The sequence below is a fragment of the Oryctolagus cuniculus genome, chromosome 21 (genome assembly GCF_964237555.1).
Source record: "Oryctolagus cuniculus chromosome 21, mOryCun1.1, whole genome shotgun sequence".
NCBI lineage: Eukaryota > Metazoa > Chordata > Mammalia > Lagomorpha > Leporidae > Oryctolagus > Oryctolagus cuniculus.
Genome location: NC_091452.1, coordinates 29,948,138 through 29,963,109, shown reverse-complemented (window position 1 = coordinate 29,963,109; position 14,972 = coordinate 29,948,138). Strand labels below are relative to the sequence as shown.

The window sequence follows — 14,972 nt, the reverse complement described above, 5'->3', positions numbered from 1 at the left end:
AGCCAGAAGCAACCACTCCTGAATCCCCAACCGACAGCAACCATGAAAAAATAATAAATGTGGGTTATTGTTTCTGCTTGCTAATATGAATCAATCCAGACTCTGAAACTGCAGAAACACAAGAGGGCGTTTTGGGGGGGACTTAGCAATTGCAATCTGGGACCCAGATTCAGCGAGTTCTGACTCGGGATTCCGAGGAAGGCAGGAAGAGTGGGAGCTCATGTGTTGGGAAGGAACGGGGCTTTTGTGTCCAACAGTGGAGTGCAAGTCTCCGTAAAACAAGACTCCAGGAACCTCTTGCTGCACGTCTTGAGCCTGTAGGCACAGTGTGATTGCCCAGTTATTCAGGTCCTTCTGCGTGCCTGTGGTCAAAGGGTGAAGGTGAACGAAGTTTGCAGTCCTGGTAGCAGCTGGCAGTGTGCGTGAGCATTGCTTTCTGCTGGTGCCCTGATTCCATTTGGAATTTAGCATTAGTTAACTGATGCAGAGGTCACACAGCCGTAGCCACTAACAGTTAGCCCTGTGGCGCAGCAGGTTAAACCGCTGCCTGCGATGCCAGCATCCCATATAAACATCGGTTCAAGTCCCAGCTGCTCCACTTCTGATCCAGCTCCCTGTTAATGTGCCTGGGAAAAGCAGCGGAAGGTGGCCCAAGTGCTCGGGCCCCTGCCATCCACATGGGAGACCCAGATGGAGGTCCTGGCTCCTGACTTCAGCTGGCCCAGCCCTGGCTGTTGCAGCCATTTGGGGGAGTGAACCTACAGATAGAAGGTATCTCTTGGGGCTGGCGCTATGGCGTAGCAAGTAAAGCCTCCACCTGTAGTGCTGGCATCCCATATGGGCACCGGTTCAAGTCCTGGCTGTTCTACTTCTGATCCTGCTGTGGCCTGGGAAAGCAGTAGAAGATGGCCCAAGTCCTTGGGCCCCTGCACCCACGTCGGGGAGCTGGAAGAAGCTCCTGGCTCCTGGCTTCAGATCAGCACAGCTCCGGCCGTTCCGGCCAATTGGGAAGTGAACCAGAGGGTGGAAGACCTCTCTCTCTCTGTGCCTGTCCTTCTCTCTCTGTGTAACTCTGACTTTCAAATAAATCTTAAAAAAAAAAAAAAAAGAAGAAGAAGATATCTCTCCCTCTCTCTCTCTCTAACTCTGCCTGTCATATAAATAAACAAATCTTTAAAATTAACTAAATAAATGTAAAGTACCTCTCTACCAGCCAATTCTAATTCTGTGTACCTATATTGGAGATGCTTCAGAGAAACAGCATAATAAAGGATACTTATTGTAAAAATACACACATGCTTAATTTTTATTTATTTGAGAGAAACAGGAGCAGACAGACAGAACTCCTAGTCGCTGGCTCACGCCCCCAAATGTCCACAACAGCTTGGCTTGGGCCAGGACTGAGGCTAAAGCTGGCAGCTCAGACCTCAGCCCAGGTCTTCGATCCAGGTGGCAGAAGTTCGGTTCCTTGAGTCATCGGTGCTGCCTCCTGCGGTCCCCATTGGCAGTATGCTGGAGTCAAGAACCAGAGCCAGGCCCCCCACAGTGTCTCAGGCAGTCTGACGTGGGATGTAGGTGTGCTAAGTGGTAAGCTGGACACCTGCTAGAATTGCAGTGTATTTTTCATTGTGAAGAAGCAGAAGTGAGTGTCTTTAAATAAACTGGTACACATGGACTGTTGAATGAGCTTCATCCAGCAGGAGATCCAGGGGCCCTGTGGAAGATGAAGTACCAAGGAGAAGTTGCAGAAAGGCACACCCTCCCCATTTAGGTGAAAACCAGCCAGAGCATTGAGGGTGGAGATGTCCCCCTGCCATCAGCTCACCGTCTTTACTGAGATTAGCATGCCGTGGGATCTGTGCCGCCGTCACAGCATAGCTGAGTCTGGGCAATTTATAAAAGGCAGGAATGTATTCCTTACAGTTCTGGAAGCTGGGAAGTCTAGGTTCGTGCTGCTGACATTGGTGAGGACCTTCTTCCTGTGTCCCCACCTGGGGCAAGGCAAAGACAGAAGCAACTTCCTTTCTCAAGGGCTTTAGAAGCACACATGGGGCTGGCGTGGTGGTGTAGTGGGTAGACCCGCCACCTGTGATGCCATTGTTCTAATTCCCAGCTCCCTGCTAAGGGCCTGGGAAAAGCAGTGGATGATGGCCCAAGTGCTTGGTCCCCTGCCACCCATGTGGGAGACTTGGAAGAATCTCCTGGCAGTCTAGCCAGCTGAGCCCTGGACATTGTGGCCATCTGGGGAGTGAACCAGCAGATGGAAGATAGTGTCTCCTCTCTCTCTCTCTCTCTCTCTCATTCTCTGTGTAACTCTTTCAAATAAATAAATAAATCTTTAGAAACACAGACACAGCTACACACACACACAATCCCATTCATGAGAGAGTTCTCTTGACTTAATCACTCCTTAAAGATCCCACCTTTGTTGTTGTTAATATTTACTTTTATTTATTTGAAAGGCAGAGTTGAGAGAGAGAGAGAGAGAATCATCCATCAGCTGGTTCACTTCCCCAGAAGGCTGCAATAGCCAACTGGGACACGAACAAGCGCCCACATAGGATGCCAGCATCGTAAGTGACAGCTTAACCTGCTGCACCACAATGCCGGTCCCAAGGGCCCACCTCTTCTTTTTCTTTTCTTTTCTTTTTTTTTTTTTTTTGTTAAGATTTATTTATTTTTTTAGCCTTTTTTTTTTTTTTTTTTTTTTTTTTTTTGCCAGGCAGAATGGACAGTGAGAGAGAGAGACAGAGAGAAAGGTCTTCCTTTTGCCGTTGATTCACCCTCCAATGGCCGCAGCGGCCAGTGCACCGCACTGATCCGAAGTCAGGAGCCAGGTGCTTCTGGTCTCCCATGCGGGTGCAGGGCCCAAGCACTTGGGCCATCCTCCACTGCACTCCTGGGCCACAGCAGAGAGCTGGCCTGGAAGAGGGACAACCGGGACAGAATCTGGCGCCCCAACCAGGACTAGAATCCCGTGTGCCAGCGCCGCAGGCAGAGGATTAGCCTATTGAGCTGTGGTGCCGGCTCAAGATTTATTTATTTATTTAAAGTCAGAGTTACGCAGAAAGAGAAGGAGAGGTAGAAAAAGAGAGAGAGAGAGAGAGAGAGAGAGAGAGGTCTTCCATCCACTGGTTCACTCCTCAGATGGCTGCAATGGCTAGGAGCTTCCTCTGGGTCTCTCACAGGGGTGCAGGGGCCTAAGGACTTGGGCCATCTTCTACTGCTTTCCCAGGCCATAGCAGAGAGCTGGACTGGAAATGGAGCAGCCAGGGCTTGAACCAGCGTCCATATGGGATGCCGGCACTGCAGGCAACAGTTTTACCCACCATACCACAGCTCTGGCCCCAGGGCCCACCTCTAAATACCAAGACACTGGCAACACTTGGAAGGGATGCATTCAAACCGTAGTATAGAGATTTGCCCTTGATGTCAATCTATAATGAACATTCCAATTATTGAATGTTAGTGCTTGGGAAAAGCTGACTTATGCTATAACATCAGGTTTACAACAGAGAATCCAAACAGTAGGTATCTACAGCATTTTTTAAAAAGATTTATTTATTTATTTGAAAGTACACAGAGAGAAGGAGAGGCAGAGAGAGAGAGAGAGAGAGAGAAAGAGAGGTCTTCCATTCGCTGGTTCATTCCCTAATTGGCCACAATGGCTGGAGCTGTGCCAATCTGAAGCCAGGAGCCAGGAACTTCTTCCGGGTCTCCCTCGTAGGTGCAGGGTCCATCTTCTACTACTTTCCCAGGGCATAGCAGAGAGCTGGATTGAAAGTGGAGCAGCCGGGACTTGAACCTACCTGTCCCTGGCAGGAGGCAAAGAGATGGGTGAGAAGCAGTGCTCGGTAAATCTGCTGTCGATGGGAGAGCTGTTCACATCTTCACATATTTTTGCTCTCATTTTCCCAGCATTAATTTTTTAATTCTATTTGAAAAGCGGAGAGGGATTAAGAGCTCTCATCTGCTGGTTCACCCTTCAAATGCCTGCCATAGGCCTGGGTTCAAGGATCACAAGCAGAGCCAGATTGCCAATATAGGATGTGGCTTCAGGCGGTGTCTTTACCACAGCACCTAGTGCCTGTCCCTCTCCCGCCAACATTCAGTTTTTATTTTTCTTTTATTTATTTGACAGCAGAGTAAGAGAGGGAGAGACAGAGATATCTTCCATCCAGTGGTTCATTCCCCAAATGACTGAAACAGCCAGGGCTGGGCCAGGAAAATGGCGCTCTTTTATCTGTGGCGCGATCTACACCCTGACACCATCCTAGGCTCTAGCCTCGGCACCATTGCTGGAAGCTCCACCCCCATCCTAATAGGATTCGCTGCTCCTGCTTCCCTCCAGCAAAGTTTTAAAAGGGCCTGTTCCTGAACGCCTGGCTCTCTCGGCTCCTCTCTCCCCTCCTCTCTCTTGTTCACTCTCTTCTCTCTGCTCTCAGTTCCTCTCTCCTCTCGCTCTCATCCTTCTTCTCCTACCAGGTCTCCCACATGAGTGGCAGGGGCCCAAGTACTTGGACCTTCTTCCACTGCTTTCCTAGGCAAATTAGCAGGGAGCTGGATAAGAAGTGGAGCAGCCAGCACTTGACCTGTTGCTTATATGGGATGTAAGATAGTCACAAAACACACCAAACCCCGGAGTAAGGGAAAGAGTTTATTTGGGAAAACCCAGCAGGCTGGAAGGAAGGGGCAAGGAAGGAAGAGAAAGAAGGAGAGTGTAAGGGAGAGAGACAGAGACGGAGGTCAGGAGGCGGAGAGGAAGAAAGAGAGAGGAGAGGAGAGAGGAGAGAAGAAGATGAGAGCGAGAGGAGAGGAACTGAGAGCAGAGAGAAGAGAGTGAACAAGAGAGAGGAGGGGAGAGAGGAGCCGAGAGAGCCAGGCGTTCAGGAACAGGCCCTTTTAAAACTTTGCTGGAGGGAAGCAGGAGCAGCGAATCCCATTAGGATGGGGGCGGAGCTTCCAGCAATGGTGCCGAGGCTAGAGCCTAGGATGGTGTCAGGGTGCAGATCGCGCCACAGATAAAAGAGCGCCATTTTCCTAACATGGGATGCCCACATCATAGAAATCAGCCACAATTCCAGCCCTGAACTTTAAGATTGTTTTGTTTTGTTTTGAATTTATTTGAAAGGCAGAGTGACAGAGAAAGAGATCTTTCATCTGCTGGCTTACTCCCCAAATGAATGCAATGACCGGGGCTGGGCCAGGCTGAAGGCCAGGAGCCAGGAACAGGAACTACATCCCGGTCTCCCTCGTAGGTTCAGGGACCCAAGCAACCTGGGTCATCTTCCACTGCTGTCCCAGGCACATTAGCAGGAAGCTGGATTGGAAGTGGAACGGCTGGGACTTGAACCAGTGCTCTGACATGGGATGCTGGCGTCACAGGCTACTGCTTAACCCCCATGCACCACAACGTCACCCTTGGCTGTATTTTATGTCCTCTGATGTCCACACTTGTCCACTTCCAATCTAGCTTCTGGTCCACTCTGATGTCCTCCTGGTACTCATGGACCACGTGGTCTCAGGATTTTTATCACCTGCCCTCCTTTCTTTCCCAGGGGCACAGATAAAACCCCAATGCCATGGAACTTCCACCCTGCTACAAGTATCCCCAGGCCCCTGCAATCCTCCAGCCCGACTCCAGATGGCCTGTGTCCACCGAGGTTTGTCTGACATCTTGCGACCATCTGGCCTGTGTTCCAAACGAATGAAGGGGTCGTGAGGGAAGGGTGGCAAGAAAACACACCCCAGACTCCCACAAAATACTGCCAAGGGTGGAATCTGAAATCCCAAAAGTCTAAGAGAGAAAGAAGCGGTGATGAGAGTCTGATCTGGTCACTTTCGGATGCGGGGCTGGCGGACAGGGTCAGGACATGCTGCACTGGCTCAGTAGCTGGCACACAGTAGGTGCTCAAACATAGTGAGAAATTAACGCTCCCAGCATTGCTGTGGATAACAGGCAGCGTGGCCGGGTACCCCCCTCCCAAGGATCCCGATCTCGGAGACTATGAGGCCAGCGCACAGCTGGGTCGCAGGAAATGCCGAGAGCCGCCGGAGCTCCATGCAGCCACCGCCCTTGCCTGCCTGGGGTACTTTAGGGGCCAGCGGCGCTGGGAGAGGGGCGCGTAACTCTCCGAACACCTGGCTTCCAGGCGGCGGCCGGATCCAGACGTGGCGCGCGGCCGGAGAACTCCATTTCCCATAGGTCCGCGCTCGCGACTCCATTTCCCACAATTCCGCCTCCACTTCCGGCGTGGCCGGGGAGCTGCGGACGGCTTCCGGGTTTGGGCCTGGCGCTGCGGTTGAGGCAGCATCGGCGGCGGCGGTAGCGGCGGGGCTGAGCGGGACGCGGGTGGAGAGAGTGGCCGTCGGCATGGACGTTTCGGGCCAAGAGACCGACTGGCGGAGCGCCGCCTTCCGGCAGAAGCTGGTCAGTCAAATGTGAGTATGAGCTGGGGCTGAGGTCGGGGTCGGGGTTGGGGCTGGGGGTTTGGGGGCGGGGGGAGCGAGATGGCCAGACCTTCCTCCCTCGCCCGGCGGGAGAGGCCGGGGCCGGACCCACGAGAGACCCCGGGCGCCGGGAACCCGGAGGCGCCCAGGCGCCGCGAGGGTCCCAGGGCGCGGCCCTCCCCCGGCTGCCCCCCTTCGTTCTGGGTCGACAAGGACTGCTTGTTAGCTTTCCTGGGGCCGAACTCTGCAAACCAACGAGCCCTGCTTATGAGTCATCGTCCTGGGCTTTCTCGTTCGTCATTTGTGTGCCTTGGGTGCAGACTTCTCCCCGCTTTGAATCGCACTGAAGACAGAAAGGGAAAGAGGCAGCAGCCCCGTAGTGGGTGTAGCAGAGTTAGGAGCTTCGTGATTTCTCTTCCCGGAAAAGCGCCATCGGGGTGAGAGACGGAGATTGAAGGAGGCGGTGGATGGAAGGGTGAGACCAGGCGGGCAGGTGTTTGGGCTTTGGGGACAGAGGGTCTAACAGGGGTCGCCCCCCGACAGAGTGCACGGAGGGCTGTCTGGAAGACATCGCGGATTCTGCGGGAGGCAGTGAAGAGCTAGGGTTAGTGCCCCCTCCCAGCGAGAGCTCCGGCCTCCCACCACCGACTGCTTAGTCCAAGTAGCGGTTTGAACTGAGCCTACCTGGCCGGCGTTGGTGGTAGCCTCAGATTTGCCTGCGGAATGCCACTGGCACGCGGGAGAGGCACAGACCTAGTGTCGTCCTGTGGTGTTGCAGGGTCTTAGCTTGAGCAGGCCAGGAGCAGCCTTGCGGAGTCGGTGGGGAATAAATGGGGCCCTGGGAAGGCAGGTAGCAGCGTGAGGAGCACCGTTCAAAGCGGGGGCGGGAGCGCTTACTGCGGGGAGGGTCTTGTTGGCCGAGAGGGTTCAGGGGTTTGGGGAGTGAGGAAGTGCGGTGATAATGGAACGAGGGTGAGCAGGTGCTGGCATGTTAGTGGTGGGGCTGTACTGCTAAGGAGTTGAGCTTGTATTTGGCACCCGGCCTGTTTTGAGGTCTTGAAATGCCAGTGTTGGGAAGCTCCCTTGAGTCCCTGGAGATGGATCAAGCACAGAGAAGAAAGGCAAGCCAGGCCCTTGGGGAGTTCGGAACCGGTGTGGGGGTGGGAGGGACCCGTCCTTTGTCGTCCACTGCCTGTCACATGACCCCGTAAAAGGGTTGTGGGTCGACCTGGTCAGGTGGGGGATGAGGGCCTGCGTTGGACCGTGGTAGCAATGAAAAGAGGAAGACAGATTCCCGAGACGCGAGCGTGTGGGCAATCCTTGATGACTAATTGGGCGCAGGGGTGGGGGTGAAGCAGTGTGGAAGGAAGGAGGCTGGGCCCAAAGCGGGGAGCCCAGAGCCCAGCGTGGGGGCGCAGAACAGCCCCTGGGAGTTGCTAGGGGAGCGGTGCTTTGTCGATGCACTTGCGCTATCTGTAGGTGAAATCCTAAGGGATAGCCCGGCTTCAGAGTCCTTAGGGCAAGGTGCAAGGATCCCTCCCGGGGAGAGCCTGGGACTGGGGACTGAAGAACCGGAAGAGTGAGTTGTCATTCAAAAGGAAGTGGGGGGTGGGGTGGGCCAGGAGGGCCATTGAGGAGCTCTGGGGTGCTGAGACTGACCTGACTGGTACTAAATAATTCAGCGGCCTTTGCTTCCAGGAGGACTGTTCTTCTCTGCCAGGCCACCCGCCTGTGCATTCCTCTTCTATTGCTAAAGAAACAAAGACCGTGAATTACCTCTCAGAGCAACAGGCCAGAGCTCAGGTGGGCTAGGCTGGGTCCTTGCTTAGGGTCTCAGGAGGCTGAAGTGCAGATGCTGGCAGAGGACGTTTCTTCCGGGTTGTTGGCCGAATTCAGTTCCCCGTGTTTGGATGACTGAGGGATCCTCTGTCCTTCCTGGCCGTTCGCCAGGGGTCGGTCTTTGTCGCGAGAGGCTGCCTGCGTTCCTCCTCTTGCTTCCCCTGTGGCCAGGTCCTCCTGCACACCCTGAGAGCTTCCAGCGCTGGCTGAAAGCGGGGGCCAGTCTGCTCTCCCAGCTTGCAGTGAGAGAGAGCGACTCCGGGCTGGGCTGCTCAGGAGAGCTCACGGCACCGTTTCTGGCCCAGCCCCTTCTTAACCCTCTGTGTCTGCCGCCCCCACAGCACAGGTGGACGTGAGGCGGTGGGCAGCCCAAGGGGCCAGCGTCACTGCCCGACTGCAGACCCGTCGGTGGCTCCCCTTAGTGGGAGAATACAACTCCAGATGGCCCACCCTCAGCCCCTCAGCCTGCTCTGTCTCATCATCTCGTGTCTCCCACCCTGTTGCAGCCTCTGGTCTCTCAGCTTCTTGAACATTCCAAGGTCCTTTCAAAGAATTTATTATCAAATATTTAAGGTAGTGAAAAATGGGGTAAGGGCCTGCGTTGCGGCACAGCAGGTTAAACCGCTGCCTGCAGCACTGGCCTCCCATAGGGGAGTCGAATCCCAGCTGCTCCACTTCTGATCCAGCTCTCTACTAATGTGCCTGGGAAAGCAGCAGAGGGTGGACCAAGTGCTTGGGCCCTGCGTCTGTGTGGGAGACCAAGAAGAAGCTCTTGGCTCTGGACTTTGGACAGGCTCAGCTCCGGCCATTGTGGCCCTTTGGGGAGTGAACTAGCGGATGGAAGACCTCTCTCTCTGTCTGGCTCTCCCCTCTTTCTGTAACTCTGCCTTTCAAATAAATAAATAAATCTTTAAAAAAATTCTAAAAAGAGGAAAATGAGGTAGACTTTGTCCCACTGTTTTCAGGCGTTCCTTCCCTGTAAGCGTCTGCCTCTGTCCCGTGTTCAGAGGCTCCTTCCCCACTGTTCTTCCCCACCGCCCCCTGCCTAAGTGGGTTTTGTCTTCGCCTGCCTTTCTAGTTCTCAGAACAGGCTGGGTGAGATGTCCCCTTTCTGCGGGGCTGCGGGGGCATTCCTTCACCTGAGCCAGTGTGTTTGTGAAACTCTGGACACCCCCCCCCCCACTTGTTAGCTGACTGACCTTGGGCAGGGTGCTTGACCTTTCTGAGTCATTTCCTTCATCTAGGAAACGTGTAGGCCCTCCGTCTGTCTCACAGGGATGATGGGAGGGGAAGTGAAGGGACCTCAGTACAAGCCTTTATTTTACTTTATATTTTTAAAAGATTTAATTATTTTATTTGAAAGGCAGAGTTAGGGAGAGGCAGAGAGAGAGAGAGCTTCCATCTGCTGGTTCATTCCCCAAATGACTGCAACAGCTGGAGCTTCTTCCAGGTCTTCCATGTACGTGCAGGGGCCACCTTCTGCTGCTTTCCCAGGTGCATTAGCAGGGAGCTGAAATAGAACTGGAGCAGCCGGGAATCGAACCGGCGCCCGTATGGAATGCTGGTGCTGCAGGCAGTGGCTTAACTGGCTACTCCGCAGCACCGGTCCCCCTTAAAGCTTTTGATTGACACCCACACTCCCTGCAGAGGCCACAGGAGAAGATGCCCCTAGGGCCTCCTAAGGCAGCCCTTTGGGGCTGGGGCCTGCCTTGGCGGCTTGCTGAGTTCAGGTTAGGAACGGCTCTGGTCTGCAGGCTCCTGGAGAGCAAGCTTGGGGCTGTGCTGACAGTGCTGTGCCTTGCATAGAGGATTCCAGAACATACGTAAGCGGCGAGTGAACCGAAGGGCCCGGCAGTCATTTCCTCCCGGTTCTTTGTAACTGTTCTGCCATTATAGTCTTGAGGCTTCTATGCCTCTCAGCCCTTAGCATAGCAGATTGTACCCACAGTGATGAGCGGAACGCAGAGTGGAGGAGACGCAGGTGAGGAAGGGCAGCCCTGTGTTGGGGCCCTGGAAAAGTGCCAGCAGGGACTCTGGGACAGTGCACGGGACATGATCAGGCAGACAAGTTTGGCCACTTCTGGTGAAACCCCCAGGGAGACAGGCGAGCCCCAGCCTCAGGACATAGGCGATATGGGGAACTTGGTCCAGACTACCAACAGAAAGGCAGGTGCTGTTTAACCAGAAACAAAACAGACAACTCAGCAGGAACTTACAGGGTGTCTCTGTCTCCTTAAACTTGCAGGCCTACCTCTGTCTTTCAAACAAGTGGGAATAAAAATGTGAAGTTTTTAAATTAAAAAAGAAAGTCCTGAAAACTTCCAAGTCCAGATCCTGCCTAGGTGGGGAAACCGGGGAGTCTTGGTTGAATCCTCCTGTAGTTTCCCCACTCCCATCTCCCCAGAGCCCTGTGCCCCTCTGATGCTCTCCTGACCCTCCCTTTCCAGTGGGAAGGCTGCTGGGCCCTGTCGCCTTCTTCGTAGCCTGGTCGGTGTCCCGGCTTCCTGATGTCTGTGTATAACCCATTGCTAGAACATCTCTTCCTGAGGCCAATCCGTTTCTCCATAGGCCTGGTGACTCAGAGCTGCTCCTGGTGGGCACCAGGGTGGGGTCGTTGAGTCTCCAGCAGGTAGTGACGTGGCTGAAGGGACATGAGTGCCAGTCGTCTGCCCCAGAGTCCAGGGCCCTCTGCGCAGCAGCACCTGCCGCTGGGAGTGCAATGGGCGTCGACTCATCACTCTCCCACGCCCGTCTGTCTGTGGATTACTCCATTTGTAAACAAGGAAACTGAAGCGATGCCCCGCTGCTGGTCGTTCTGCATGTTACAATGATCGGCTTGGTGAGCCATCATAGCACAGCAAGAGAAGCAAACTACCTTCAATCTTACTAAGAGAGGAGGAGGGGGGTGGGGTGGGGAGAGGCAGCTGGAACTTAACCCAAGCCAGTGCACGGGAGGGTCCCAGTACAGGAGCCTGGTGGGCCTCCTGTTTATACCTGAGCACCTCCCCGTGAGTCACTGGGCTCCAAACAGTGGAAGAAGGGCAGCCAGTGCGCCTCAGTCTTTGGCCTTTGCCACAGGTGCAGCTCCCTTTTTGTTTATGACCCCACCCACGTGCCACAGCTGCAGCCCTTTACAGCCATTCCCACCCAGAGGCCTTTCAGCTGCCACTGCCTATAGTGACCCTGTGGCTGTGGCTACGGTGGGAAGGACAGTGGCCACAGGATTACCTCCCTGCCCCTGTCGTGGGAGGCCAGGAGGTACCTGCTCCCTTTGTAGTGTTCCTTTGGGCAGTGATTTTGGTTAAGTAACTCAACAAAAATTACAAGGAATTCAAATCAACTTTTAAAAATTCATGGTGCCTCCCACCCCCATTTAGCTCCAGAAGTTACTGACTTGTTTCAGGGGCTCACATTCTCCCCTCAATTATAATTATTATTATTTAAAGACTTTTTTTTTTTTTTTTTTTTTTTTTTGACAGGCAGAGTGGACAGTGAGAGAGAGAGACAGAGAGAAAGGTCTTCCTTTGCCGTTGGTTCACCCTCCAATGGCCGCCGCGGCCGGCGCGCTGCGGCCGGCGCACCGCGCTGATCCGATGGCAGGAGCCAGGAGCCAGGTGCTTTTCCTGGTCTCCCATGGGGTGCAGGGCCCAAGCACCTGGGCCATCCTCCACTGCACTCCCTGGCCACAGCAGAGGGCTGGCCTGGAAGAGGGGCAACCGGGACAGAATCCGGCGCCCCGACCGGGACTAGAACCCGGTGTGCCGGCGCCGCTAGGCGGAGGATTAGCCTAGTGAGCCGCGGCGCTGGCCTTAAAGACTTATTTATTTGAAAGGCGGTGTTATAGAGAGGCAGAGGCACAGGGCAAGGGGGTCTTCCATCCGCTGGTTCACTCCCCAGATGGCCACAATGGCCGGAGCCGGGCTGATCTGAAGCCAGGAGCTTCCTCTGGGTCTCCCACGGGAGTGCAGGGGCCCAAGTACTTGGGCCGTCCTCCACTGCTTTCCCAGGCCATAGCAGAGAGCTGGATCAGAAGTGGAGCAGCCAGGACTCAAACTAGCGCCCATATGGGATATCTGCACTGCAGGCGGCAGCTTTACCTGCCATACCACAGCACTGGCCCCCCCAATCTCCCAGTTACTTTGATGCACAAGTGTCTTAGTGGATGCCCTCTGCCTGTGGATTCAGCTGAGCCTCATCCTTTCTCCAGGGTCTGCACGCGCCTGCCTGCCCTCCCCCACCCCCACCCCCACCCCCATGTCCAAACTTCCTGTGCATCCTCAGTACGAGCCCAGCCCCTCCTCCTGCCTGCTCTGCAACCAGTCTGTCTGCTGGCTGAGCTGTGCCGTGCCTCCCGCCGCCCCTGTGCTGCCCACGTGCTCCCTGCACATGCTGGGTGAAGAGTCACGTTGGCACTTGATTGTTCCAGGCAGGAATTTACGAGCCAGGAGCCTAAGCAGGGGTGCTGTAGCACATGGGATTCCTGGCACTTCTGAGACCTGCTCCGTTGCTGCGGTGATGGGGCTGGCCTGACAGGGTGGTCACCCTGTGGAGACAGCAGTAACTCCTCGCAGAAGTGCAGGGCTCAGCTGGGGGCGCATGGATGTGTTTTTCTGGGTGCCGTTTTGCAGCGCAAATGCAGTCGGCTCTTTGTACCTGCAGGGTCCACACTCCTGGGTTCAACCAGTCGAGAATCAGAAATAGCTGGGGGAGTAGCTTCTGGAGGTGGGAGTGTGGCCTGCACTTAAGACGTCTGTTGGGACACCCAACTTTTGTTTGGGAGTGCCTGGGTCCGAATTCCAGCACTGGCTCCTGGCTCCGGCTTCCTGGGAAGCAGTAGGTCTCAAGTAGTTGGGTCCCTGCCACCCACGCAGGAGACCTGGATTGAGTTCGTGGCTCCTGGCTTTGGTCTGACCCATTCCTGGCTGCTGTAGGCATTTGAGGGAGTGAGCCAGGGGGTGGGAGATATTTCTCTCTGCCTGTCTTTCTGCTTCTCAATTTTTTTTAATTGCATCTGTGTTAAACACATACAGACTTTTCTTATCATTTTCCCTAATTAATACAGTATAACAACTATTTTCCTAGCATGCACATTGGATTAAGTATTAAATAATTTAGAGATGACTTAAAGTGTACAGGAGGCTGAGCATAGGTTATGTGCAAACACTGTACCCTTCTGTATAAGGGATTGAGCATCCACAGATTCTGGTGTGCATGGGGGGGTGATGTGAGTGATGAGAGAGGACTGTCTGATTTATGCCAGTGACCTTAAAATGTCCATTCTCTGGGTTATTTCCAACAGGGACGTGATCAGGCGGGTGTTGAAACCTGGTGGTGACGAGGATGCTCGTTGCCACATCATCTCAGGAGATGATGGGAGCTTGTGGGAGTTGTAGCTGCAGGTCGTGGTTTCTGTGTTGCTGTTGACAGTGATGTGGGTGGATCCGAGATGCATCAGTAGCCAGCAGGCCATGTGATAAATAGGCTGAGTTTTTAAATCGATGTCTTCGGCTGCTTAGCTGCGATTTTCACTTTCTTTGTAATTTTCAGCGCATACATGAGTGTGTGCTTTTGGCAGGAGTAGACGTACGTTCCCTTTGTTGTCGGAAGTCTCCTGGCAAGGGGGACCTTGTCTGTGAAGTGGCTGTGGCAGGCTCCTGCAGCACCTGGGGCCGTGTGTGCAGGTGGTGCCCTCCCTCACCCGGCCACTGCAGTGCCGGGTCACCCTGCCAAGGACAGTTCCACGTTTCCGTCCCCGCAGAGGAGCAGGTGGCCCTTGCCTCTTCAGCCTGGAACTGTCTCCAGTTGGCACAAGAGCCCCGTGCCACACACACTGTACCCTCTCGCTGTCGTTTGGGCGTTCTTCCTCGGTGGAGCTCTGAACTTGGCCTCATCCCCTCCTGCTGGTCCTTGCTGCCTCCTATTTCCTCTGAGTTTCTGGAGTCCTCGTTGAGTGCCTCCTGATGTCAACCTAAGAAGGGAGCTATTTTTTGCTATTTTTACAGGGGTTTTAAAAAATTTTAATTTATTTGTGGGGCCAGCTCTGTGGTGTGGTGGACTAGGCCTCCATCTGTTTCACTGGCATCCCATGTGGGCGCCAGTTCCTGTCCCAGCTGTTCCTCTTCCAATCCAGCTCTCTGCTTAAGGCCTGGGAAAGCAGTGGAGGATGGCCCAAGTACATGGGCGCCTGCACCCGCGTGGGAGACTGGGAGGAAGCTCCTGGCTTCGGATCAGCCCAGCTCTGGCCATTGTGGCCATTTGGGAAGTGAACCAGTGGATGGAAGACCTTTCTGTCTGTGCCTCTCTCTGTAACTCTGTCTCTCAAATAAATAAAATCTTTTTTTAAAAAGATTGAATTTGTTTGAAAGAGAGAGACAGATAGGTAGACAGATCTTCCATCTGGTATTTTTCTTTCCAAATGCCTCCAGTAGCTGAGGCTTTGTCCAGCCAAAGTCAGGAACCTGGAACTCCATCGATGTTTCCCGCATGACTGGCAGGAACCCAGTCACTTCAGCCATCATCACTGCCCCCAGGGTGCACATTAGCAGGAAGCTGTAATCCGAAGCAGAGCTGAAACTTGAACCCGGGCAGTCCTCCGTGGGATGTGGACAGCCCAGTGGCCACTTAACCACTGGACCAGACGCCCACCCTGTGGTTGTTACTTTTGCCTTGCTGGCGTTGGGAAG

The 14,972-nt window shown here is 54.2% G+C and overlaps 1 protein-coding gene and 1 long non-coding RNA gene across 8 annotated transcripts in view; one reads left to right on the top strand and one right to left on the bottom strand.

Annotated features, from left to right (window-relative positions):
- Positions 1–3,543: 3,543 nt before the first annotated feature.
- Positions 3,544–6,276, bottom strand: LOC138847402 (uncharacterized). The gene is made up of 2 exons (XR_011385193.1): positions 6,142–6,276; positions 3,544–3,815 (listed from the first exon to the last, which is right to left on the bottom strand). It is a non-coding gene; the product is annotated as an uncharacterized lncRNA (long non-coding RNA).
- Positions 6,277–6,306: 30 nt separating this feature from the next.
- Positions 6,307–14,972, top strand: part of MED15 (mediator complex subunit 15) — an 81,125-nt gene continuing 72,459 nt past the window's right edge. For 6 of the 7 annotated variants that reach the window (XM_070065917.1, XM_070065916.1, XM_051841028.2 and 3 more), the window contains exon 1: positions 6,307–6,441. In XM_070065917.1, the coding sequence (XP_069922018.1) occupies positions 6,374–6,441 (68 nt within the window). In that variant the 5' untranslated portion in view covers positions 6,307–6,373. Of the gene's footprint in view, positions 6,442–6,769; positions 6,926–14,972 lie in introns of those variants that run through there. The other variant, XM_051841026.2, reaches the window with a different exon arrangement.